The sequence below is a fragment of the Podarcis filfolensis genome, assembly GCF_964270895.1.
Source record: "Podarcis filfolensis genome assembly, chromosome: 9".
Lineage (NCBI taxonomy): Eukaryota > Metazoa > Chordata > Lepidosauria > Squamata > Lacertidae > Podarcis > Podarcis filfolensis.
This window is the reverse complement of record NC_139610.1, coordinates 57,665,475-57,689,594: the sequence shown is the minus strand read 5'-3', so window position 1 is coordinate 57,689,594 and position 24,120 is coordinate 57,665,475. Positions and strand designations below refer to the sequence as shown.

Sequence of the window (24,120 nt, the reverse complement as noted above, 5' to 3'; positions counted from 1 at the left end):
TGCGACGCTTAAAAGCTAAAAAAAGAAATTTGGCCACCAAGGAAGGTATAGCTCTAGTGACATTATTCAGCAAGTGTAAAACCTGGTTTTCTCCGGGTAGGAAGCTAAATTGACATAGGTGTGGGTCTATAAAATTTTGTCTAAGCTCTGCATAAGAAGGGCAAGTCAAGAGAATGTGTTCGGTGGACTCAACCACACCCATGGCACAATGACAGGTTCTCTGGGCGTATGGTATTCCCCTGTACCTTCCCCACAATATCGCAGAGTCAAGGACATTTAATCTAGCCGCTGTAAGAAGTCTGCGGTATTCAACATAGTGGATTTCTGCAAGGTAGGGGGCTGGTATGGTCCGATAAATCTGGTCCCCTAGGAACATCCCTGGTTTTACCAGGGCTATGTCCTCTTGTCTGGCAATGTCACTCAGTCTCCGGGAGATCACAGCTCTAGCTTGATTGTATGTCATAGACTCAAAGTAAAGGTGAGACAATCCGCAGGATTGAACCTCGTTAATGACCTCCCTTTCCCACGATGATTGGAAATCGTCCCTCAATATCAAGGGGGCAATACCCACTGGTTTAAAACAAAGCTTGAGCCATAGCCAGAGCTTCGTCTTCAAGGCCACATACCGTAGAGCTTGCCAGCTGACCTCTAATCTCATAACCGCACCCCCTACCGAGGGGGGAATCCTAAGGATGGCTCTAAGGAATCGCGTTTGTGCCAGGGTCATTCTTAAGCTCTTGCCTTTATCCATGGTCTGAAGCCAATGTTTGTCCTGTGGTTATATTGAAGAAGGAGAGATCATAGCCATCCTGGATTCAGACAACATGCTAAGCCAAACCCACACCAATCTAAAAACCCTGGGAAGCAGCAAGCTGCTGTGATCTCCTTCTCAGGAGCCAGTGCTGTCATGTTAAGCCATGGTTTGGCTTTGCATGATGTGTGAACATCACCATTGCTTCTGCTTACTCTTGTGAGTTGTATTGAAAGCAAGCCCACTGGTTCCCACATAATACAACCATAAAATTAAGTAGCTAACATTGGCAACTGTGTAGACTGTATAGATTGATGGATGGCTTAAGATGTCAGAAACAGGTCAATAAACTTAATAGTGCACCTGCATTTTAAAAGCCATCAGACTCAGGGTACCCAGAAAGAAGGTTGAATCAAAGCATCTGGATTTCTCTGTTTTGAGACACCAGAACAAATTCTGCCAGCATGCAGCCATGTAAATGTTAAGGTGCTGGGTCTGACCTTTAGTCTCTTCAATCAGAAACCCAGTGCACTCACTGTGTAATTTTTCTTGTTCAGCTGATGGCAGCTGAAGGCTTAATTTATATGTTGGTAATTTTGCTGTTGCTATGGGTACGTTCACGTTCCACTGGTGCAAATTTTTAACAGCTTTGAACATAATTAATAATTCAGGTCATCACATTTATCTTAAAAGGCCTGGATGTTTTTCTTTTCATTTAGTGACAGGCTTAAGTATGGGAGTATATTGTTCCTGTCTGCGAAAAGCGTTTAGCTCTGTTAATCACTGCGCCGAGTAACCTCCTAATAAACTGAAGAGAAAACAGTGCTGCCATTCTGTGCACTTAGCTTTCCCCTTTTTGATTTCACAGAATCAAGCAAAGAGCAATTCGCCTACACAAACATTGCTGAAGAGCTTGTGAAACTGTTCAAAAAGCAAATAGAACATGATAAGAAGGAGATGATATTTGAAGTTTTGGCTCCTTTGGCAGAAAATGGTGAGACTCTGGTGACAGTTTTGTTTCTGAGGGAGAGAAATTCATTTCGATATTTGGCTGAGTCACGGCTCTTGCTAAGGAAGCTGTGTCTAGCTGAAATGGTCTGTGTGGAAACCCTTGACTGAGCCCCTCCCCCTTTATTTCAGTGTTTTGTACTATGCACAGTTCTTCAATCTTGGGTCCCCAGATGCTGCTGGACTACAATTACCATCAGCCCTGACTAATAGCTGAGGATGACAGAAGTTGTAATCCAGTAACATCCAAGGTTAAAGAACTGTAATTGGATGGGACAAGAAAAAAAAATTAAAGGAGGGTTAAGAAAGCAGAGCAGAAGCATATGAATTTGCTCTGTGAGGAAAACAACAACAACTGTACAACTCATAAAATGCAGCAAACCAAGTAAATCTTTAGTAAACAGCATCCCACTCTCAGGGTGGCCAACCAGATGCCTGTGGGAAACCCGCAATCAGGATTTGAACACAAGACCACTCTCCCCTTCATTGGCTTCCTGCAACTGGAATTCAGAAACATCAGTGCCTCCAACTTTGCAGACAGGGCATAGTCATGGCTGGTAGTCTCCGGCGTTGTGTGGCATACACAGTTGTAGTTACCTTGTCTTCTTGCTTTTGCTATGCCTTATTTGGAGTCACAGTGCAGTCAAACCTCCATTTACGTAACCCTCTGGTTATGTAAACTTCAGGATGCATGCGCAGCAAACCCAGAAGTATTTTACTGGCTTTAGCCCCATGCGCATGTGCAGAAACAGTCTGCGCATGCACAGAAGCGGTCCTCAGGTTGCGGAAACCTCGGGATCCATCCACAACTTGAGGTACCACTGTGTTTTAAAAGCATTTTATATTTAGGTTCTTCTATCTTCACCCAGATATCATTAAGCTACAGCTGGTTGAAGCAGGCCTGGTGGAGTGTCTACTTGAGATAGTCCAAAAGACCGTGGACAGTGACAAAGAGGACGACATTGCTGAGCTCAAAACTGCCTCTGATCTTATGGTTCTACTACTGCTGGGAGGTGAGTATTGCATGTGGAACCTGGGAATTCTCATGCTGTCATTAGCATATCGGATTCTAGCCATCGCATTGCAGTCTGTGGGTTAGCTTGTGTTCACCTAGAGTGGCTGAGTTTTAGTAGTTTCAACTAAAACTGCTTTTCTTCTTTTTCACATCCAGCAACTTTTCCTAGACAGTTGGCAGGCATGGTCCCCAGACATGCTGATTTTCTTTGTATAGGTTGAACTTTTACATGTGCTGTAAGCCCAACGGGTACAAGGAAGTTTTGTTGAATGTGGCAGAGGAAATACAGTGGCAGGGCACTGTATCCTAGATGCTATCTCTAGTTAAATGTGGCATCTCTAGCTAAATGTAACAAGGCTGAGGTCCCATCTGATTCCGTAGAGAGCTAAGGGAGATTTTAACTTAATGGTAAGGTGAATGTTCAGTTTGGTGAATGTTCAGTCTCTCCTGGTTCTCCTCCCCCTGTGCCCCCCCATCTGTTTTAGGGTTTTTGCCACCTTGTGGAGCAGGTGTGGGGAGGAGAAAGGGGGAAGTCCTGTTGCAGAAGTGGGAATCATTTTGTTTGTGCTGTTTTTTAATTGAATACCACCCTAGTGTCAACAGTATAGTCGCTACTGTTCCTGATGGATTTCATGGCTTGACTTGGCCCGAAGCAGCTGTATAGATCCATATTTTTCATACTTTGTCCAAATGTTCTTTGTTTCTTTCCTCCCCCAGATGAATCAATGCAAAAACTATTTGAAGGAGGAAAAGGAAGTGTTTTCCAAAGGGTGCTTTTGTGGATCCTATCTAATAGCCATCAGCTGCAGCTTGCAGGAGCACTGGCGATTGCAAATTTTGCTAGAAACGGTAAAAATCATTGAGGTTCACACTCCAGCTTGTTGTCAGCACTAAGTTTAAATAGCACTGGGGCAGGGAATATAGATTTGTTGGCATAGTGCATTTTATGGTGGGGATTATAAGCAGCCGAACGGAGACCCGACTTGCGGAAAAATTTTGTTTGTTTGTTTTCAGACCTTAAAAATATAGCCACCTTGTAGGACATTAGTACTTCCCAAACATTAGGTGGGACGAGGCGATGGTGTCCCCACAATGCACTGAAAGGCAAAGGAATAGGTAAACAGCCATGCATGTCCCTCGTGAATTCTGTTTTCAAAGTGATTTGAAGGACATATGGAGTAGGAGAGACTGTGCATTTAAATACATATGGCCTAGGCAAAAAAAAGGAAGGAAGGAAATTTGGAAAGCAGGTAAACAGTGTCTCAGACTCTTGTTTCGTCTTCCCAGTTCTATTTTAAACGATGAACTAGTGTCGCAGAAGAGCAAAAATTATTGCTGAAAGTTTGGGTGGAGGAAAAACACTGTTTTTAACAGAGAAGCGTTTTATGCGTGCTCTGACGGTCTGGTTTTGCGCAGATGGAAACTGTATCCATATGGTGGATAATGGCATCGTTCAGAAGCTGATGGACCTACTGGACAGGCACGTAGAGGATGGCAATGTTACCGTGCAGCATGCAGCACTGAGCGCGCTCCGAAACCTTGCTATTCCTGGTAAGCAATTTAGCGTGTTTCTAAACGCAGGAGCAGCTCCAAGGAAGGGGAGGGGGGGTCCTGTGAGTAGGGTGGTGAAATTCTGCTCCTCCAAATTGCGTGTCCTGCTGCGTATCATTAGGAAACAATTTAGCACAATCCTCTACAGGTTTACTTAGAAGTAAGTCCTGCTGTGCTTGTTGGGCTTACTCACTCCCTACTAAGCGCACTTAGCATTGCAGCCTTAACTTCGTTTTCCTAATGATTAATACATGAGAAATGGACTGGGTGGCACTAACTATGCTCCTTTATCTCTAATGCGGGGATAAAAATACTGGGCGACCTTACTTGGTTGTGTAAGGATTGCAGTGCTGCAATCATATCATGAGCACTTATGGGCAAATGTCAGATAAATACCATGTTATGTATATTTACACTTTTATTATAAAATATAATGGTACAGTACTGTATAAAGAAGAGGAGGTGGAGATGCAAGTGGTTGGATTTGCTATAAAGATCAGGAGCAAATTTGGCTGCCAATCCATAAGGCAGCGCCCACTTTGACTTTGTTTATGAGATTTGCATATAATTGAATTGACCCGTGTTGGATTGATGGCAGACCAGATATAATGAAGTGTGGGGGAAACAGCCAGAGTCTCATCAATTACTTTTCTCTTCTACATGCATATCTGTGCAGCATTACATCTCTTGTTTTTATTTCTCTTTGAACTCCTGTTAGGGAGTTATTCAGCTGTGAGCAACCTATTTGCTTTCCAGGTCTATTTGTATATGTTTATGGTGCAGCTAAGGGTTATTAGAGCAGCAGATGCATTCTGTGTGTAGATACACACACGCACCCACAAACCTTCTTATTCTCCCACCTCATTTCACTTAAATCTTTTTTTAAAAAAACCCTAAACAAACCAAGATTTTGAGAAGAGGTGCAAATTACTATCAAAATTCCCTCAGCAAGGAGGAAATACAGCTTAGCGAAAAATGCTTGTTAAAAATAAAGCATAAGCTTCTGAGGTGGAAATTTCTGCCAGAACAAGCAACATCTTGTTAGCCCATGTTCGAAATGCCATCTAACTTCTCACTTTTAATTAAAATGCATTCTGGAGCAAAGTCTGTCTCCTGCTTTGCACGTGGGGGTAGAGAGCCTCACAGGGGTGGAACAGGTGCCGTCGCCAAGAACAGCGGAAGAGAGGTCCCAAGAGACTGAGCGAAAAGCACAGGCTCCTTGCAATGTTATAGACAGCTGTTTGCAAGGTGGATTGCTTGTCATTCGCATAATAATGATTATGATAGGAGGGAGATGATTTGCATTCTTCTGAATTCTGTGTTCATAGAACAGCACCTGTCTTAGGTTCACAGCAGACCTTCCTTGTCTCTTCAAAGCTCTCTCTCTCCTTACGTTGCAAACACACACACACACACACACACACACACACACACACACACACAATCCTGCATCCCTTTGTGTAGGCACTACGTGTGTTGAGCCTTCGGCACGTATGTTTGCTGTCAGGGCTGGAGTCAGACGCAGGTCGGCATGAAAGAAGCAGGGCTCTGTTGTCAGTGAAGTTAACTTTTTAGCCAAGGAAACAACATACAGCTTAGCAACTATTCCCAGTAGGCCCTGCTCCTATGGAGCAGTTGCCAGGACTGCCTTCCACCCTTTCTAAGGCTCTTCCTCTCCCGGATGTTTCTCAAGCAGTCTCAAATTGCGTCTGCGCACCTCTGGCCTCTGTTCTTGTCTCTTCGTTATCCTGCGCATTCTTGGGGACTAGATGAAAGGAAGGGGAGCTTGTCGCAGCAGGAGAAGGATCAAGCAGCCTCTTGACCCCTCTCCTCTTCTTCAGCCTCGGGGTCTGAACTGCTCTCTTTCACCAGCTCTTCCTGCTCACTAAACCCTGTTGCCCCTTCAGCATCCAGTTCCTTTTCCCAATCTTCTTCTCCCTCTGACCTCTCCTCAGTGTCCCACCATGACTCCCCTGGCTCTGAGCCTACCTCCTCTGGGGCTTCCCTTGGGAGTTTACTGGCTAGTGCCTCCTACTACCAGTCCCTGACACTTGCTCAGTCTATCCAGTTATTTGTGTGAACTCAGGTTGGTTCTTACGCCTTGCTCATGTGACCCACCTATCCCCAGTCCCTTTCCCCTTCTTTCGCAGGGGATGAATCGCATGGGTGGGATGGATCTCTATACACACACACGCATGTGTATAATGTTGGCTTGTACTAAGTGTCCCATACATACAGCAGGGTGTACAGATGCAGGGCTCATTTCCACAACACAGTCATCATATGCCACAAGCCAATAGGGTGCTTCCTCCCTCCTCTTTTCCTCCACATCTGTGGTCTATAGTGAGTATAGCCCAGAAATCTACCGCCTCATTTGGTGAAAGGTGCAGGCTGGTTCTAATATACCTAATACTTATAAATATGTAACTTCCGCAACTGGAAGCCACCACAAACAATAGTCTTAACGAAATGGAAGGATACAGCGGTGCTTTATTGATCTGAAATATTTCTCAGGCCTCTGCCTTGCCCTGCCCCACCCTGGCCCCCAAAAAACTTCCTAGGCAGGAAATATTATTTGATTATAAAAGGGCCCAGAAGCTACTAAATCAGCCAGAGGCTTCAAAGAGGCCCTTAAAGAAAATAGCCAGAAGCAGACAACTTCTAGGTTTTAAAGGCAGTCTAAACTTTTAAAGGTCAGTCTAAAGCCTAGAGGCATGGTGCTAAAATAATTTTAAAATGGATCAGAAGGTTGCGGAAGCTAGAGGCCAATAGAGCAGGATGTGTGTGTCTTTCACAGTTTGACATCTGTTCATCCGTAGAGCATACACTGGTTAAACATATCGTGTCAGCTTTTCTGTACAGTTTGACATACAGGGAACCACATATGCTTACACAGTTAATATAACATAAGAAAGGAGGTAATAGAAGTTTTACATAAAGTTTTCTTAGGTAGGTAGAAAAGCAAATTTAACATAAGGCATTAAATGGACTGATATAGGATGAACTGATTGATATATGATACATAATGTATATAACACCGGTCCTGAAAAACCTACATTGGCTCCCAGTACATTTCCTAGCACAATTCAAAGTGTTGGTGCTGACCTTTAAAGCCCTAAATGGCCTCAGCCCAGTATACCTGAAGGAGCGTCTCCACACCCATCGTTCAGCCTGGACACTGAGGTCCAGCTCTGAGGGCCTTATAAACAATTATTTGACTTTTAGAAGACATCTGAAGGCACCCCTGTTTAGGGAAGTTTTTAATGGTTGACATTTTACTGTGTTTTTAATATTTTGTTGGGAGCTGCCCAGAGTGGCTGGGGCAACCCAGTCAGATGAGTAGCATATAGATAAAAGAATAGTAATAATAATAATAATTAACAATGTATTATATTAAACATTTTTTTTAATCCTACAACTCAAATGGGAGTAGAATAGGACCCAGTCTTGCTTCCTCTGATCATCTTCCCCACCCCTCACACAACTGAACCCTCTAATGTTGCTTTCGGAGGCCTTTGGAAAAGGTGTTTAAAGGCTGCCTCAGGACTAAATCTCTTCACGCAGTGTAAGTGTATCATCTCCGCAGTGCCTCTCAGATAATATCTGTTCTTTATTCATGCAGTTGTAAATAAGGCGAAGATGCTGTCAGCTGGCGTGGCAGAAGCCGTTTTGAAATTTCTCAGATCTGAGATGCCCCCTGTTCAGTTCAAGCTGCTGGGGACGTTAAGAATGTTAATAGATGCACAAGGTAAAAATAAATTGTTCTCCTGTATTAAATGATTCTGCCCTTGATCTGTTGCTATGTTCCTTATAGAAGAAAAAGGGGATTTCAAGAAAATCCTTCAAATAAATTGAATGCATCTGTGAAGTGAAAAAAGCATGGACTTCTTAAAAACCTGTGATGGTCCGTTGTTATCTAAGCACAAGCTTACGCTCTTGATTTATTGGCATAGCACAGCTTGCCTCTGCCATAGTGTAGCATGCAATGAATATCTGAAGTATATTGCGGCTTCAGGTGTTCCAAAAATCCTCTTTTCCTACACATGTGAACAGTTTTGTGAAATAGTTAACAATTATCTCAACACCTATTATTTTTAAAAAAGCGATGTTTGAGGCAACAACATAATCTATTGAACTTTTGCAAGTAATAAATGCAGATTGCCACAGTTTCATGGCAACTGAATTGCTTACACCGAGGGCTTCATGTATCTTGAAATCCTTATCATCAGCAGAATTACAAATTTCCTCCATGCAAAAAGGGAGTAGAGTTTGGAAGGCTTTCAGCCAGAAGTAAAAAATAAAGAGCTTATGAGTTTACAGAATATTCTTGATCAACTTCTGTTAAGTTTGTGTTTGCCTGAGATTCTAGGGCGGTTGGTTGGTTGGTTTGAAAAAAGTTTGTGTGCCTTAAAATTCCAGAGCTAGTTTTTGGAAGTAAGAGCAGGGGGCTGGGGAAGATAAAAAAAAATTAGAGTCAAGGGAAAAAGGAAGCTATAGAAATTGACATTTACTATGATTTTGAATTATCACAATTTTGAAGTCAGCACACTATGGATATAATGCGCAGCTTCAGATTATTTACATTTTAGTACAGGGTATTACAAGGAATTTGCTACATCATGTGGAACTAAAATATTCAGGTTAGCAGGGCTGCAGCCCTTGTTTCATCCTGTATTTACAGCAAAATGCAATTTTATTATACTGCTTGCCACTGTTTCAGACAGGCATGGATGGCAATTTTTCTCTAAAAGAATGTGATGGTTGCTAGAGGAGACTCCAGGCATCTTCCTTTAACTGTCCCCACCTGACCTTCAAGACTCGTTTTTGTATTGACTGCTCGAGAGCCAGTTAGGCAGCTTCCTTTTTGAAAAACACACTTTTTAGTACCTCTGACCCTACTCACTCCATTCTTTTTAACCTACCTCGGGGTGGGGATCCTCAGACCCTGGGGGACAATTGTGGCCCTTCAAAACTCTCTGCCCGGCCCTTGGGACTGTCCCCAGGCCAAACCCCTCACCAGCCCTTCTGTACAACCTTAAGCAATGTCCTTTGACTGGGATAATATTTCCCTAAATGAAATCCAGTTGGTGTTGCTGTGCTAATGGAAAATACCCATCAGCAGAATTGGGAGTTGATTATTGGCTGTTCCTCTGTCCTCTTCCCCAATTGGTTTCAGAAGGTTTCTTCTCAGCAGAGTGGGGGCCAGACTGCTTAGGGAAGGAGAAATCCCCCCCCATCCCTCCTTCCTCATTCTGCTAATGAACATCTTCTGCTAACAGAGCAACACCAACTGGATTCTGCTCATTGCTATTTTTGCCTTCTATTTGTTCAAAATCAAGGTTGTTGTTTTCTTTCCCACCTTTCAGGAATGTGGGGTGCTGGGTTTTGGGTTTTTTTAGAACAACAACTGCTGCTGCTGCGTATTGAAAAAAATGCCATCTTTGTTATATGTAGCAGAAGCTGCTGAACAACTGGGGAAGAACGTGAAGCTGGTTGAACGGCTGGTGGAGTGGTGTGAAGCCAAGGACCACGCAGGTGTGATGGGAGAATCAAACAGACTACTCTCTGCTCTTATACGACACAGCAAATCAAAAGTAAGTGACTCCTGCAAAAACCACAAGGCTGTGAAATAAGTTTTGTGTTGCCAAAGCAGCTTCACTCCTCCAAGGCAGATTGCTCCCCTTGTAGAGGTAAGGATCTTAACCATCTGAGGTGGTGGGCTCGCCCGAAGTTATCTTGTCAGCCTACACTAGCCTTCCCCAGTCTGATGCTCTCCAGATGGCCCCTGGTAAAAGATGATGGGAGATGTAGTCCAAAACATCTGGAGGGCAACTGGATGGGGAAGGCTGGTCTAGGCTTTACTTGTTACATGTGCAACATTGGACCAGTGCGGCTATCGATGTAGAGCTTCTCCCTCTGTGTTAGCATATAAGAACCTGTTTCTGCACGTGAGACGGCTTTTATGGTGTAAAATTCAGGTATAAAATTACCTGGATTCTGGGAATAAATTCTCAGTGTGTATTTAGTTGCATCAACAATTATAGCTGTCTTCCCCAGGGAGGTTAACCAGGTCCCACTCTTCTGTTTGCTTTGTTTGTTTCCTTTGCATGCAAAATGTCACAGCACAATCCTTTTGAACACTACGGAATATAAACTATCATAAGCACATTCTGTTTCAATGGCTTTCAGCTTGTGGCTTGAACACGGAGGAGAAGCACAAAAGGGGTGCGTGCGTGCGTGTGTGCCGTTTTCATCACTGTTGCATTTTCCTTGCCGTTGCCTTTCACTTAATCATCTCATTCAGTCAAAATATCAAATCTACTTTAAATGCCAAGGCCGTGGTATCAAACTGTGCTGTACTTAAGCTGAAGCTGGAAAATAAATGTGCAGAAATGTAATTGACGCCTACTGTTCTCGGAGTCGCAGGTGTCTGTTTTCACATCTGCAGCAGTGGCACACTGAGAGACACATGGGCCACAACATGAGCGGCTTCAAGTGCTGTTCTGCTTTGTTGCTGGTCGCCTCAAAAAGCTTGGGGGCAAAGTGATGGGGTACTGCCTTAACTGCGCACTATGTGAGTACCCTCCTTTTGTCTGTCCTCAATCGTCCAACCCAAGAGCTTCATTTCAGTATTACAGAAGACGCGAAACTTTTCTCCTGCAGTTTGTGGCCTGCGGGGAACTTGGAAAGTTCTGAATGCAAAGGCTGCTACAGGATTTAACAACTACAGTGTGGGCAGGGGCACTGCCTCTGAAAAGCAGCAACAATGATTTGACTTTGATGTCAGTTGGTTAGAGCGCGTGGTACTCGTAAAGCCGATCCCCTTGTGGGCCACCAGCATATTCCTGCATTTCAGGGGGTTAGAGTAAAGGATCCTCAGGATCTCTTCCAATTCCACGATTCTCTGTGATGCAGGGACATGTGGGCAGTGCTAGAGCCAGCCCAACATGGTATAGACTGGATGTTTGACTTCCTTGGCTACTTGCCTGTCTGGAGAAGTCTAATCCGCCTTTTGGTGTGTAACTCAGCCTCATTTGACCTTGAAGTCACAGTTAAATGGGTTTTCAGGTGTTGTGGAAAAAAGGCTTTGCCAAAGACCCTGGAAAGCCACCACCAGTCAGAGTAGACTTGGGCAGCCTTCTCTAACCCGGAGACTTCCAGATGTTGTTGGACCCATCATCCCATGACCATTGACCATGCTGGATGGTCCAATGGGAGTTGGGAGTTGAGTAACATCTAGAGTTCAACTTGGGTCTCCAGCTTTTTCTGGACTACAGTGCACATCATCCCTGACCACTGGTCCTGCTAGCTAGGGATGATGGGAGTTATAGTCCAAAAACAGCTGGAGCCCCAAGGCTGGGAAACCTTGATCTAGAAGGTGCCACCTTGCCTTCTCATGGCATAGAGAAAACTCTACTAAATGTGCCAGTGTTCTGACTGCTTCATATGTTCACTTCTGAGTAGGTGGGAGCCAAATCTTTCAAGTTTTGCTTTATTTTTTAATAGCAGTTGTAAACCACATACACACTCTTGTTATGTGTATAATATATCAATATAGTGTACGTTATTGAATTGTTCTGTTTTGCTTATCTGTAGCAGACTGTCGTCTTTTCCTCATGTCCTGCAATACTTTTGCGTTGTCTTTTTTTAGGATGTAATTAGGACCATTGTTCAGAGCGGCGGTATTAAGCATTTAGTTACCATGGCAACTAGCGAACACGTAATAATGCAGAATGAAGCTCTTGTCGCCTTGGCGCTAATAGCAGCTCTAGAACTAGGTACGTATCTCTATGGTTAACGCTTTGTACTCAGGTCTCTGTTGAAGGAGAGGGAGTAAGTCAGGGTTAAGGCATGAATGAATAGTGAACCGCTTCTTGGTGAGGGTGAAAGCTTAAGCAAGTATTATTCAGGCATCACTGCAGACATGGGCAGCAAAATGGGCTATGGCACCTGTTTCCAGGTGGGTGTGGGGACAGGGAAACCCATAAGTGACTTGCAGTATCGAAGCCAACAGCCAATATGACTGTGTCAAACCTCACACAGTGACAGGCCGCTTGGATGTGTGAATGAAGCCTTGGCCTCTCGCCACCATCGCTCAGGACTCAACGCTTCATACATAAATTGTGCCTCTTTTTCATAATTGCCCAATGGAGTACTTCAGACAAAGTAAGCTTTAGAAAATGTAGTCAATATAAGAATGGTATTGGATGTCTTTTGTTGTTTCATCGTTATATTTCCCATCTTTTCTGTAGTGATTTGAAATGACAAAGTTTCTGGGTTTTTCTGCCAAGTAGTTTCTCTTTAGGTAAATGACAGGAAAAAAGAGAAAGGCTGTAGGGGATAACAGGGTCAAAAAACGATTCTTTTGGTTCAAGAGGAGAGGTGACCTTAGGGGAGAGAATAGGATATAGGGAGAGAATTTATTGCTCTATTTCCCATAGAGACAGAATTAAGATTTGAGGACATGGGCTTGTTTAAACCTCCTTCAACAGATTTTTTTTTCTTCACTTCCATTGACCTTCCAAGCCAAATTCCCTTGAATCTCGAGCAAGTAAAGTACCCTCACAACAAGCCATGTGTGCTTGTGTCAAAAGGAGGAAATTTATTGCTGTTTCCATGGATCACTTTTTCTTTGGACTACCCCATGGGCTATTCAGTCATCCAAAGCTCTTCACTGGCTGAAATAAAAAAATAACCCAAATTCAGGCATCCGTAGGGAACTTCATGGGATATTATTTTGTCCCCGGCTCTTTTGACATTCTTAAAAGAAAATTATGTATTGGTGGTTAAATGTGCTTCCTTTGATCAGTTTTATTGGTGGTGGGAGATTACCCACAGCATGTTACATTGACCGGGGTAAACACACAGAAGGATTCATTTGGAACTTGTGGGATTTTTGTTTTCATTTATCCCAGACAGAGAGGATATTGTAGCCCTTCCTCTGTGTAAATTCTGCAATTGAAAGTGTGCCTCAAGTGGACTTTACCCCAATGTCTTGGAAGGAGGAAGCTATCCCAGTAGACAAGACATATATACAATTGGCTTTCTTCAGCACAATTATGCTTCCCTCCCTGCTTTCCTTAACGATGCAATATAAATTTAGATTCTGTTCAATTAAGCGAGGCATGTATTATGGTTCCACAGCACTCTTTGTACTAGAATATGTCAGTAAATCCCACCCCACCCCCCAAGAAAAAAACAAAAGGAACCCAGTCCTTCAGAGTTTAAAGTTCCCATTTTGTTTTGATTCACAGCCACAGCAGAGAAGGATCTTGAAAGTGCTCAGTTAGTGCAGATTCTACACAGGCTGCTTTCGGATGAGAGGAGTGCACCAGAAATCAAGTACAATTCCATGGTGCTGATCTGTGCTCTTATGGGATCAGGTGAGTCTTTCCACAGCTCTGCTTTCGATCAACTTTCAAAAAGTCATGAGGGTTGTACATGACGTGCCCAAGGCTGACACACAAGCCTGTTGTCGAGCCAAGAGTGGCATGCAGATGACAGATCCAATCAAGTCTATTTGCAGCAAAGGCTGCAATTTTATGCACATTTACGAAGAAGTAATCGTCATTGAACATAGCAGTGAATGCATGCTTATTCAGACAAGAGGTCTCATGGAACGCAATGGGGCTTGCATTCAAGAGAGATGCTAGTTTTTTAACTCTTCCTCCCACAAGTAGAAAATTAGCACATTGAAGACAAAGGTACCCACCTCCTCCTTGTTGCACTCATCTAATATACGCAAGGAGGTTTCAGAGAGAGAATATTCAAAAATGTGATCCCACTCCTCTAGTCTGAAGTAAAAGCACATTCTACCTCTATGAGACCCTACCATCAGACTGTGTAGACCACTGCATAGTTACGACTAACTTTAGCTGGACTGGTGCTTCTGTATTAGGAAACCAATCCCTGAAACTATTAGCATAAAGTATGGATTTACTGGTATGCCAATGAAATATGAGGGCTGGTCCATATGATTTCAGTATCTCTTCTACAGCATTCATTACAAAACAAAAGCATAAGAATGGTGCATTTGCTCAGACCCATGGAGAAAGGCCGTAGCTTAGTGGTGAAGCTTGTGTTTTGCATATAAGAGAACCCACGTTCAATCCCTGACATCTCCGGGTAAGACTGGGAGGGGAAAAAATCTTGCCTGAAACCCTGGAGAGCTACTGTGAACCAGGGATGGGGAACCTGTGGCCCTCCATGTGTCCTTGGGCTCCAAGTCCCATCATCAGCACCAACAACCATGGCCAGTGGTCAGCAATGATGGGGGCTGGAGTCCATGAACATCTGGAGAGCCATAGGTTCCTGGTGTACCAATCACCCAGCTGATATAAAGACTGTTTCCTATTCAGGGTCGCCCCTCTCAGCCCAACACTGACTTGCAGTTAGAAAGCATCTCATTAAAAGGGGGGGGGGGGAGTTTACGCTATTTTTCCAACAAGTTTGGGTTTCTCATTTTAGCTTGTCATCTAAGCAGCTCCCGCAAGGTGGGCTTGCTTCTTAATAGTCCTATGAAATTGGGGGTGTGAGGATGGGTGGGCAGCTTCCCAACCTGCTGTCTCTCTTGCCGATGTGTGTTGTTTTTTGTATCAACCTTAAAATAATCCTTTTCGCCCCTTTAGAAAACCACCCATCCCCACCACAAAGACTGCAGTCAGTCCACCATTCTAGGTAGCTGGGATACGTGCTGTAGCCATTGGAGCCTTCAGTTTTGACAAAGAATTCTTTCTGTTGGGTTTGATGCTGCCTCTGCAAATCAGAGAGCTTTGCTGTTCCAACAGACGCTATATGTTGAAGGAAGAGAATAGGGAATGTAAATGTGTATGTAACGTCAAAAGAATGAAAGGAAAGCAGAGCATTCATTGCCATCACAGTCATTGCTGTGTGCATGAGTGTGAGAAAAGAGGCCCAGGACTTGGTTTGTCACTAGAACCTATTAATACCCAGAGAGCAACACCTGCTGTAGATATCAAGCTATCCTGGACGTAGGAAGCATATTCTTCCCGCAGCAGAATAGCCTGGATAGGAAACGCTGTTTCCATTAAATTGTGTGGGGAATAAAAATGTTTTGGGGCATTAAGCTTGCTTTTAGGCATTTTCCGCTCTGCTCATGGTCGCACAGAGGGGAGTTCGGATGCCATGGCGGATTGGAAAGCAGGTGACCAGCAAACTTGGCAGGAAAACAAGGGTCACAGTTTGCTACGTGGGGGGAAAGAGGCTCTGTAGGGTAACAGAATTGATTTGTAACAGCTCTTTTGTTAGTGAGCAGCCTGTGCTGTTGCCTAAGCAAGCCCCAGTAGAATAAGCGTCGTGTGTTTACCTCAACCCTGGTATCCTCCTAGCGCCTAAAGCAGCTTTTTCATCTTCCCCCGACCATGACAACTAAATTAGGCAACTTCCAGCAGTGTTGAGCAGACCTCTAAATCTCTACTCAAAAAACAAATATTTTGGGTACTGTGCGCTTGCATCATTTGTTCCATTTCTTCTTTGTTGACATAACTAAGATGCCAACAGAGGAACAGAGCAAGTTGCTTTAATTACAACCACCATTTAAGCTTGTAGCAAAAATCACCGCCTGGATCCTTGCATGCTTTTTTCCCTTTTCTTTTTTTGAAAAGGCATACTTTATTCAGGTACTAAACATGGAAAGGCTGCTTCTCCACTATATGTTCACAATACACAAGAAAGGGTGCTGAGGCGAGTCTCTCTTACAGCCTTCCCCAGCCAGATGTTTAGGACTGCAGCTCTCAGCAGACCTACCCAGCAGGTTGTGTGAGGTGGGACTTAGGGGAGGTGTAGTACAAAATGCTTGGGGAGGCTGCTCTGTTATGTAGAGTCTCATGAAGGGGACACACCCTGTGACAGAGAGCGGTCCCTTTTTAATTGCATAAGGTGCCTTCTCCCCCCACCCCTCCCTTGAACTGCATTGGTGGCCCCTTTAAGAACACGCCATCTCCAAAGGGGAAGGAGTCGCAGAAGCCCTGCACTACACACAAGCCTCACTCTGTATGGAGCATGGCTTAATTTCAGCATCATCTAATTACTCTTATTCAAGGAAGGGCCAAGGCTCAGTGGTAGAGCACAGGTTGGTGCAAAAGGCCTTAGATTTCATTCCTGGCTGCTGTGGACAATAGGGTCAAGTAACTGATGATAGGAGACACTCTGCCTGAAATGCTGGAGAGCTGCTGCTACTCAGACAAGACAATATCGCACCAGATATTGGTCCTCGTAGGCCTTAGTCTTGGCCAACCAGAGCTAGAAGCATCACCAGGCTTCTAGAGAGGTTGGCTGGGCCTAAGAGCCCATCCAACCTCTGATAGGCCCCAACTGCAATTTCCTTTTAAGGAGATTTGATGCATTGATACAGCCCAGGGCCACGTAGTTGTTTTACACTGCACACACCTGCAAGAAAAAAGAAGGGGGTCCATCTCCTGCCCACACAACACAGCAAGCAGAAGCAGAAACTTGCACACGGTCACCTGTTTTTCCCACATCAAGTCACATTTGCTAGGTCTCCCTTGCAAGACTAAGACAGATCCCATTTGCTTGCAGATGATATGCAGAGCAAGGAGGAAAGCGTGTGTGTGAAGGGGCTCCCTAAATTTAAGACACTTGAAAAGTACCGCTTACAGCCACCAGCGCCACTTATTCTCGGACAACCGCGTTGTGCCAAGTTGACAAGGCCTCTCTGTTCATTGCTGCTTCCCCAGAAAAGGCAAACAAAAGAGCAGCTGCACACATAAAGGCCCAGCAGGAAAGTAACCGTCTCGCTTCTGTTTGACAGAACTCCTTCACAAGGAAGTGCAGAGCCTGGCCTTTCTAGACGTCGTATCAAAACTCCGCAGCCACGAGAACAAAACGGTCGCCCAGCAGGCTTCCCTCACAGAGCAGAGACTCGCCGTGGAAAGCTGAGGAAAGGGGTACCCGCGCTCCCACCTAGCATCGCGTCACAGATTTCACCTCTCGTCCTGTCCTGCTGCGTTTCTCCCACCCACTGTGTCACTTGTGCATGCATGTAACATTCCCACACGGATCGAACTGCTGTAGGTACCTCTCTCTCCACAACCGAGATTTCTATAAACCCATAGCCAGTCGCCATCAACATGGATCCTGTCTCTCTTACACACAAACACGAAATGTCTCCTAGCCCTGTTAATTGTTCTACATGTATTCTCGTTGCTTGAGCCACATAGTAGAATGTGCATGTTGTAGTCCTATAATAATGTAAAAAAGAGAGAGAGAGAGAAAGACGTGGTACTACTACATCAAGGACTCCTCCCCTCATACCCCTAACTCCGTAACAAGTGTACTGCTAACTTAGGGACAAAGCACAGGAGGCAGCAAGGCCGGGCTGGACTGCCAGGGGTTTCAGAAAATGGGGAGGGAGCCTCTTTGGGGAAGGGAGTCTTGCTGCTCACTCACTGGTCTTGCATATTAATGTCAACCCCATGGTACCTAGAAGTAAACAAATAAACTCCAGTGCGCTCACACTTTACCTTGCGTGTTGTTCCTTTGTGCAGCAATTCGTGTGTCTGGGGGTGGGAATGAGTCTTTAAAAAAAACCCCCACAACTTAGCTTCTCTTGTCTTTAGTAGTTATAGCTGAGGACATACCTGAATCAATCACTAAGCTGGCTGATCCTCTGAAACAGAAATAAGGAAGATGAGCAACCTCACTTCCTAGGCACACCATTCATAATCACATCTGCGGAAAGAAAAATCTGTGAATAGCTGAACTCTGACCTGTGTGAATTATGCAGATTTGATTGTATTTGCTTGCATTATTGATTTTCATAATTTAGCCTGCTATTGCTAGTCACACTGAAAACCCTGTGCTCTGACCACAGCAAGTCATCTGCATTCTGAGATTTCAGTAGGCATGGTCATGCTTTCAAGTAGTATTTGCACCATAGACGCTAAAAACTTTGCTTTACTTTAAAAAACAAAAATGGAAGCAAAGACCATCAAGGAGCTGAATGCCACATTCTGCGGCATTTCTTCCCTTCCTCGGGATTTCAGCATACACACAAACACCCTGAGCAGAGCAACATTCACCAAAGGGCGCACAATTCTACAATGCTTAATCGTAACAGATTTTTATTTTCCCGGTAACAACTATGATCTGATCCTCCTTTTTAACACAACGGGTTTAGAGCTCTGAGCAGAACATTTTTTTTTTGTACATCCGAGTGAAAAGTAGACCGAAAATGTCACTCAATTTTATTTATAAAACTGTAATTATACTAACAAATTGCATATAAAATGATTTACTTCAAGTAAAATACAGAATACTGCACAACTAGTAAAACTATGTTGTCCATCATAAATGTATTAAAACATTCCTAAAAATCGCATCTATTTTTAAAAAAAAGGTACAAAGAGCATGATGAAGACCACTTTCAATACCTTAAAAACTAACACAAAGAGGTTGTGTTAACTTCATGTATAAGTCCAGTTACATCCACTGAAATTCACATGGGCTATGTACGGTATACCATATATTCTATTGTGAAGGAAAGATGTCAATTGAACAAAAATATATCCACTTCTAGACCAAGTGTGACCAACTGGGAAGGAGACGACACAACCTCAGTCAAACTGCACCAGCATGCAATTCTGTTATAACAATACTTTCCATCATCAGTAAGTGTAATTGGCTTTTTACAATCAATTTTTTCCGACTTACAAGACTTTCAATACAGGAAAATACATTCGTAGAAAAAGAAAAAACACAACGGTAATTACAGTAGTGCCCTTCGTTGCAACGTGCAATGATTTAGGGAAGTGATGCAAGCATTTTTATAATGTTTGAAAACCAGACAAAGTCACAGATCCCCCATGCCCAAACTACCTGTTTGTTTGTTTTAGTATAAAGAAAGAACACCTTTCTTTGAGACTCAGTTTCCCTAGGCACAGACTATGCGGCGAGACGCGTGCAGCTTATTTTAATCATTGACACCGTAAGGAGCATCTGCATTGGTTTGGATACAAAGCTTTATAACAGTGCAATCCTATGCACGTCTGGTCCGATGCAATTCCTGCTGGGGTCAATGGTGCTTAATTGCATAGGACTGCAGCCTTGTTGCAGTCACCTTACCAAGGGTATACACAATCTTATCTCTCCCATCGGTTTCTGCTCAAAGTACACGGTGTCAATAGAAAGCCAATCCTAACGTTCTTACAAAGTCAAGGCAATTTGGGGGCACCCTGTAAGACCCTGGAGTGCACTGCTTCTTGCCCATGATAATCTACGAGCAATGAGAGGCATGGGGCAAGGATGCAGAACTGCAGGAGGTAAGAGGCCAGGTTCAGTGCTTACCCAAGCTGAAGATCTTACATGTCACCTGCCTCCATCTCGGCCACCACATAAGAGTGAAATCTGGGTGCAAGCGTTCCTTCCACGTGGATGGCAAAAAGGGGGGGGGGAGAGAGGTGGTTTGGCAATTCTGCTCTGGATTAGGAGATTGAACCACAAACCCCAGGCCGTCTGCAGGAGATGTTTGTCGTTACCATTCCCCATTTAATGCAACATCCACTGGAAAACGGAAGGCACTTCCGTTGCCCCTTCCAGCCCTGCTGCAGATACTGACACTTCCCCTCTTGGTTGTGTTAAAGCCCGAGAAACAGCATCCAGTGCCGAATTTCCTCTCCACGGGAACACTGTGGGAACAACTCCAGTGGTGCAACACATAAGTGGCATCACAATTGGAAATCAGATCAGATAGTACAGGAAAGCAGGAGCCTGGAGTATATCCCATGTTGCACTAGATATTTTTAATTAAAAAAGCACACCAGTGCAACATTTTCCACCTGTACATCAATACGTTGAAGTCCATGCAAGTGGCTGTGTCTGAAACACACATTCAGGATCTGCACATTGACATACCCTGCCCACCAAGGCATACACATACATGCTCTGATGACGCTGTGTACAATTAAGACAGATAACTCTATGGTGCCAGAAAGCATAAAGAGTTGGCATTAAGCTCCTTAAGAAACCTAACAGCATGTGTTCCGTCAAGGCAAGTTTCACGCACTCAAAAGACTTGAGGCTTGAGGCTTTCTTGCAAGCAATGGAGCTTTTCTCTTCAGGCAGCACAACCTATCCTCAAAAACCACTCATGCCAATAGATTAGGCTGCTGAGTCCCCGGTGCTTCTGCACTGCAGAAAGATCTCCATAGCTGGGAACATGCAAGGCACATAGGCTTCTATGGTGGCAAAAATGTGGCAGCTGAATTTATGGCATGTTGGACCAGAGCAGTAAAAGAAGCAGTGGCAACCCCAAAGGTATAATATCCCCCTCCTGTCCCCGTTTTCCAGGAGAACACTCTTTGTGTGGGACCAAAGCATAGATGATGTACACTCAAGATTATGGCTGGGAGAACACACGAGAGCTCCGGCCCACCCACATGTCTGCTGAATTGTGCTTTGCATTACGGCCATTAGTGGGCAGGCATTTTCGGGAGACCTCAACATCCCCATCAAAATGTTCTCTTCAGCGTCTTTGGTAAGCGGGACCAGCAGAAATATTCATTTTGGGGGTGGTGCATCAGAACACAAAGCTCCAGTGGCGCAGCTGACAATATAATCCCTGCACAAAGTGGGTAAAAGAGGGGATTCAAAGCAGCTCTAGAACAAACATCCCAAAAAAATATTTTTGGGCCAGTCTTAACTAGTTTTGTTAAGCTGCAGTTTTACCAGGGAGACACTAGATGGCAGCATATTAAAGCATTCCAGGCATGATCTGCTAGATATGTAAAGCTTTTTAAGTTTTTCAAACACACAGGCAAACTCACCTCATACAACCTTCTCAGTATAAATACACATTTAAGATGAATTGCAATCCTCAGTGTGGATCAGATCATTTGCATGCTACTATTTACAGTTCAAAAATTATTTACACGCCGCATGGCACCTGGAAAGGCCAGGTCCCAAGTCTTGGTTTGACAACTTTAGCTGAAAGAAAGTTAAGACTCTGCTCAGAGAATAATAAGGGGAGAATCCAAGAGGAAAGCATTTCCCACAGCTTCTGGCAGGAAGAGAGCTTCTGGAACAGGAAAGCTCAAATCAAGATGTATCCCTCAGAATGCAGTATTTTCAACATGCGACAGTTAATTTAACCAAAGGTTTAGAGCAGCAACAAAACTCCAAGAAAGAGGGTTTTACAGTGGAGAGAACACAGATCTATAATTGGGGGCCTCTGAAAGTGGCTCTTTGGACTTCATACATTGGACTGAGCCACCGTCACTCCATAACAATACTGTCCAGGAACTGCAGGTGTGCAGGTCTCTGAAGAGCTAACTTGACTAAGCTGTCAGGCAACACATAAATATGTGGTTTGTTAATCAGGCCTCTTGGATCTGGCCATCAAGCAACAAGCTTCCCAGACTTTCAGTGTTCAGAAGACAAGGTGGTGTTCAAACTTGCATCTCTGTAGCTGGGGATTGATTTATTTATTTGGTGCTAATTGTGGGGGAGGCGGGGAGTGAGAAGAGATGAGCAGGGGAGTGAGATGAAAAGCAGGCAGGCACGCTTGCCTCTAACAGCCAAGCTACTCAGCCCCAAATCCAACACACAAAACTTGCAGAATCGATTTGGGAGGTTGAGGCACTGCAGGTGTCAAGATTTGGATCTGAGCATTTGGACAATGAAGACACGTGGTTTGGACTATTTTAACATGCACACACACCCCCAATTCCTTCTCCCCTTTATTTTAACGTATGTTAAAAATTATCCCTTTGCCAGATCCAAATGTCCTTCACCCTGCTTGAATCTCTCCTCCCTTTCAAAGAAAAAATACATATGGTTATAAGAAAGCCACGAAGGGAGAAAGGAGAATCTGCCTGGCAGGCTGCAGTGGGATGCATGTTGCAGCAGGCTCACTCCTTCCTTCGCAGGTTCCACTTGCTATTCTGCTTCTGGTCCCGGTGGAAGTAATACTCTCCTCTGCCTTCCCCTTCCCGGCATGCATACTTTTGATTGGAAATAAGACCAATACGATACAACTGTTTATCAATACACGGCCTTCTTCAGACCAAGAACAATGACATCTGCCTAAGTGACGGACTCTCCTTTCTCTGGTGCTGCATGAGACTTTCTAGCAAGGTTATTAAATGAAACTTCCAAGTAATTGTCCGATGAGCACAGAGGACAAATAATTAGAAAAGTAAAGAGGCAGAGGCTGGGTACTTTCTACTTTTTTTCTCCCCGTCTAAATCAGCATGGTACTTTTCCAAGATGGTTTGCTTTTCTGGGAAACCTTCAGCCCTGCAGACGCTGCTGAACTACAACTCCCACTGGCCATATTTGCTGGGGAGGACGGGAGTTGTAGTTCAGCAACATCGGGAGACCCCCAAGATTCCCTTGAATTTAAAAGCTACATTGCTGCATTTCAGCTGGCTGACCATCTTTTGTTAAAGCTCAATCTGTTTTACAGATAGAATCCATGCTGTCGAAATGAGGCCCCACTGAGTTCAACAGAGCTCACTTCCATCATAAACACAGGATAGCAGTCACACTGATCCTTATAAACTGGGTACTATCCCAAGTAATACTGTTTGATGTCTTTGTATGTAACACCACAGACATCTTGTGGTGTTTGGGCTCCCCTTCTAAGCATAGCTAAGCTGTCGTGATGAGTTCCTACACTTCAAAATTTTGGAAGAGATAAGTAAAAAGAATTAGCTAAAAATCCAAGAAATGAAACAGCAAAACTAAATATTAAAATATTACAAACGCAATACTCCATACTTGTGAATCAGGAAACTGAATGGAAAATTAAAATGTTAAAACAAAGGAACTTTGAATTTGCTAATGAGCCGGGGAGAATGCTAGCCTGGCAATTAAAGAAAAAACAGAGTGAAAAGGTGATAAATAAACTGGATGGGGAGGGGATTATAAATGAACCAAAAGCTAAGTAAAAAAAATTGTGAATTACTTTAGGGATTTATATCAAGCAGGAGAATAATACCAAGAAAAAATAGAAGAATATTTAAAACAAAATAACCTCCCTGTAGTGGAAATGCAGAAGACAATTGTATTTCGAGGAGTTAGGTAGTATGTCCCTTTCCCTTTAACATCACCAGTTTGAGGTCTGCTGGATTCTTGTGTTTCACACACCTGTCAGGAGTTTCTTGGGTTCTTCTGTGTTGCAAGTGCTGACTGGATACCCGGCTGCAAGTAGTGGGAGACTCTCAGCTGCTCTGTATTAATTCCATCTCAGGGTCCTGGGCTAATCATGAGTAATGCCAGGCGCACTTGATTACATCAAGGCAGGCTATAAAAGGCATAGGTGGGAGGGGCCCAGTGAGCTTCAACCCAGATCAAAGGACCTGATGCTAGGAGACCGACGGTCAGGGTCTTTCTCCTGCTGCTCTACCTGGTGCTCCAGGCAGCTGAAGGGGGGATTGGGTAGCCCCTCTCGGGTATGTTTTATTTTATGCTTTGCATGTCTGCTGTTTATTTGTTAATAAAACTGTTTTGGTTCCCCTTCCACCTTCTCATTCCTTTTGTCCTGATATTCTTGGAAAGAACTGCTATATTTGGCAGCACACTCCCTAAGATTCCCAGGGAGAAAATCACATATTTAAACTCCTCGATCACAATGATGGAAATACAACAGGCAATCTCTAAGGTGAAACTTGAGAAAACACCAGGACCGGACAGACTACCAGCTATTATAAGAAACTAGAAGAGTCATTATTACAACCTCTTAAGGATGTTATGAATGAGATATTAAATAAAGGTAAATTGCCAGAATCATGGCAAGATGCTTACATAATATTAATCC

At 43.9% G+C, this 24,120-nt stretch overlaps 2 protein-coding genes across 9 annotated transcripts in view; one reads left to right on the top strand and one right to left on the bottom strand.

The window, feature by feature from the left end:
- The window catches only part of RAP1GDS1 (Rap1 GTPase-GDP dissociation stimulator 1), a 98,208-nt gene extending 80,382 nt beyond the window's left edge, over positions 1-17,826 (top strand). For 6 of the 8 annotated variants that reach the window (XM_083571361.1, XM_083571357.1, XM_083571360.1 and 3 more), the window contains 9 exons: positions 1,620-1,745; positions 2,629-2,772; positions 3,492-3,623; positions 4,191-4,325; positions 7,948-8,073; positions 9,780-9,919; positions 11,977-12,103; positions 13,580-13,708; positions 17,116-17,826. In XM_083571361.1, coding sequence (XP_083427487.1) covers positions 1,620-1,745; positions 2,629-2,772; positions 3,492-3,623; positions 4,191-4,325; positions 7,948-8,073; positions 9,780-9,919; positions 11,977-12,103; positions 13,580-13,708; positions 17,116-17,243 — 1,187 coding nt within the window. In that variant the 3' untranslated portion in view covers positions 17,244-17,826. The remainder of the gene's footprint in view (positions 1-1,619; positions 1,746-2,628; positions 2,773-3,491; positions 3,624-4,190; positions 4,326-7,947; positions 8,074-9,779; positions 9,920-11,976; positions 12,104-13,579; positions 13,709-17,115) is intronic. The other 2 variants (XM_083571359.1, XM_083571358.1) reach the window with 1 other exon arrangement.
- A 121-nt stretch (positions 17,827-17,947) lies between these two features.
- Positions 17,948-24,120, bottom strand: part of TSPAN5 (tetraspanin 5) — an 85,724-nt gene continuing 79,551 nt past the window's right edge. The window contains exon 8 of the mRNA XM_083571891.1: positions 17,948-18,035. Within this exon, the coding sequence (XP_083428017.1) occupies positions 18,030-18,035 (6 nt within the window). The 3' untranslated portion in view covers positions 17,948-18,029. The remainder of the gene's footprint in view (positions 18,036-24,120) is intronic.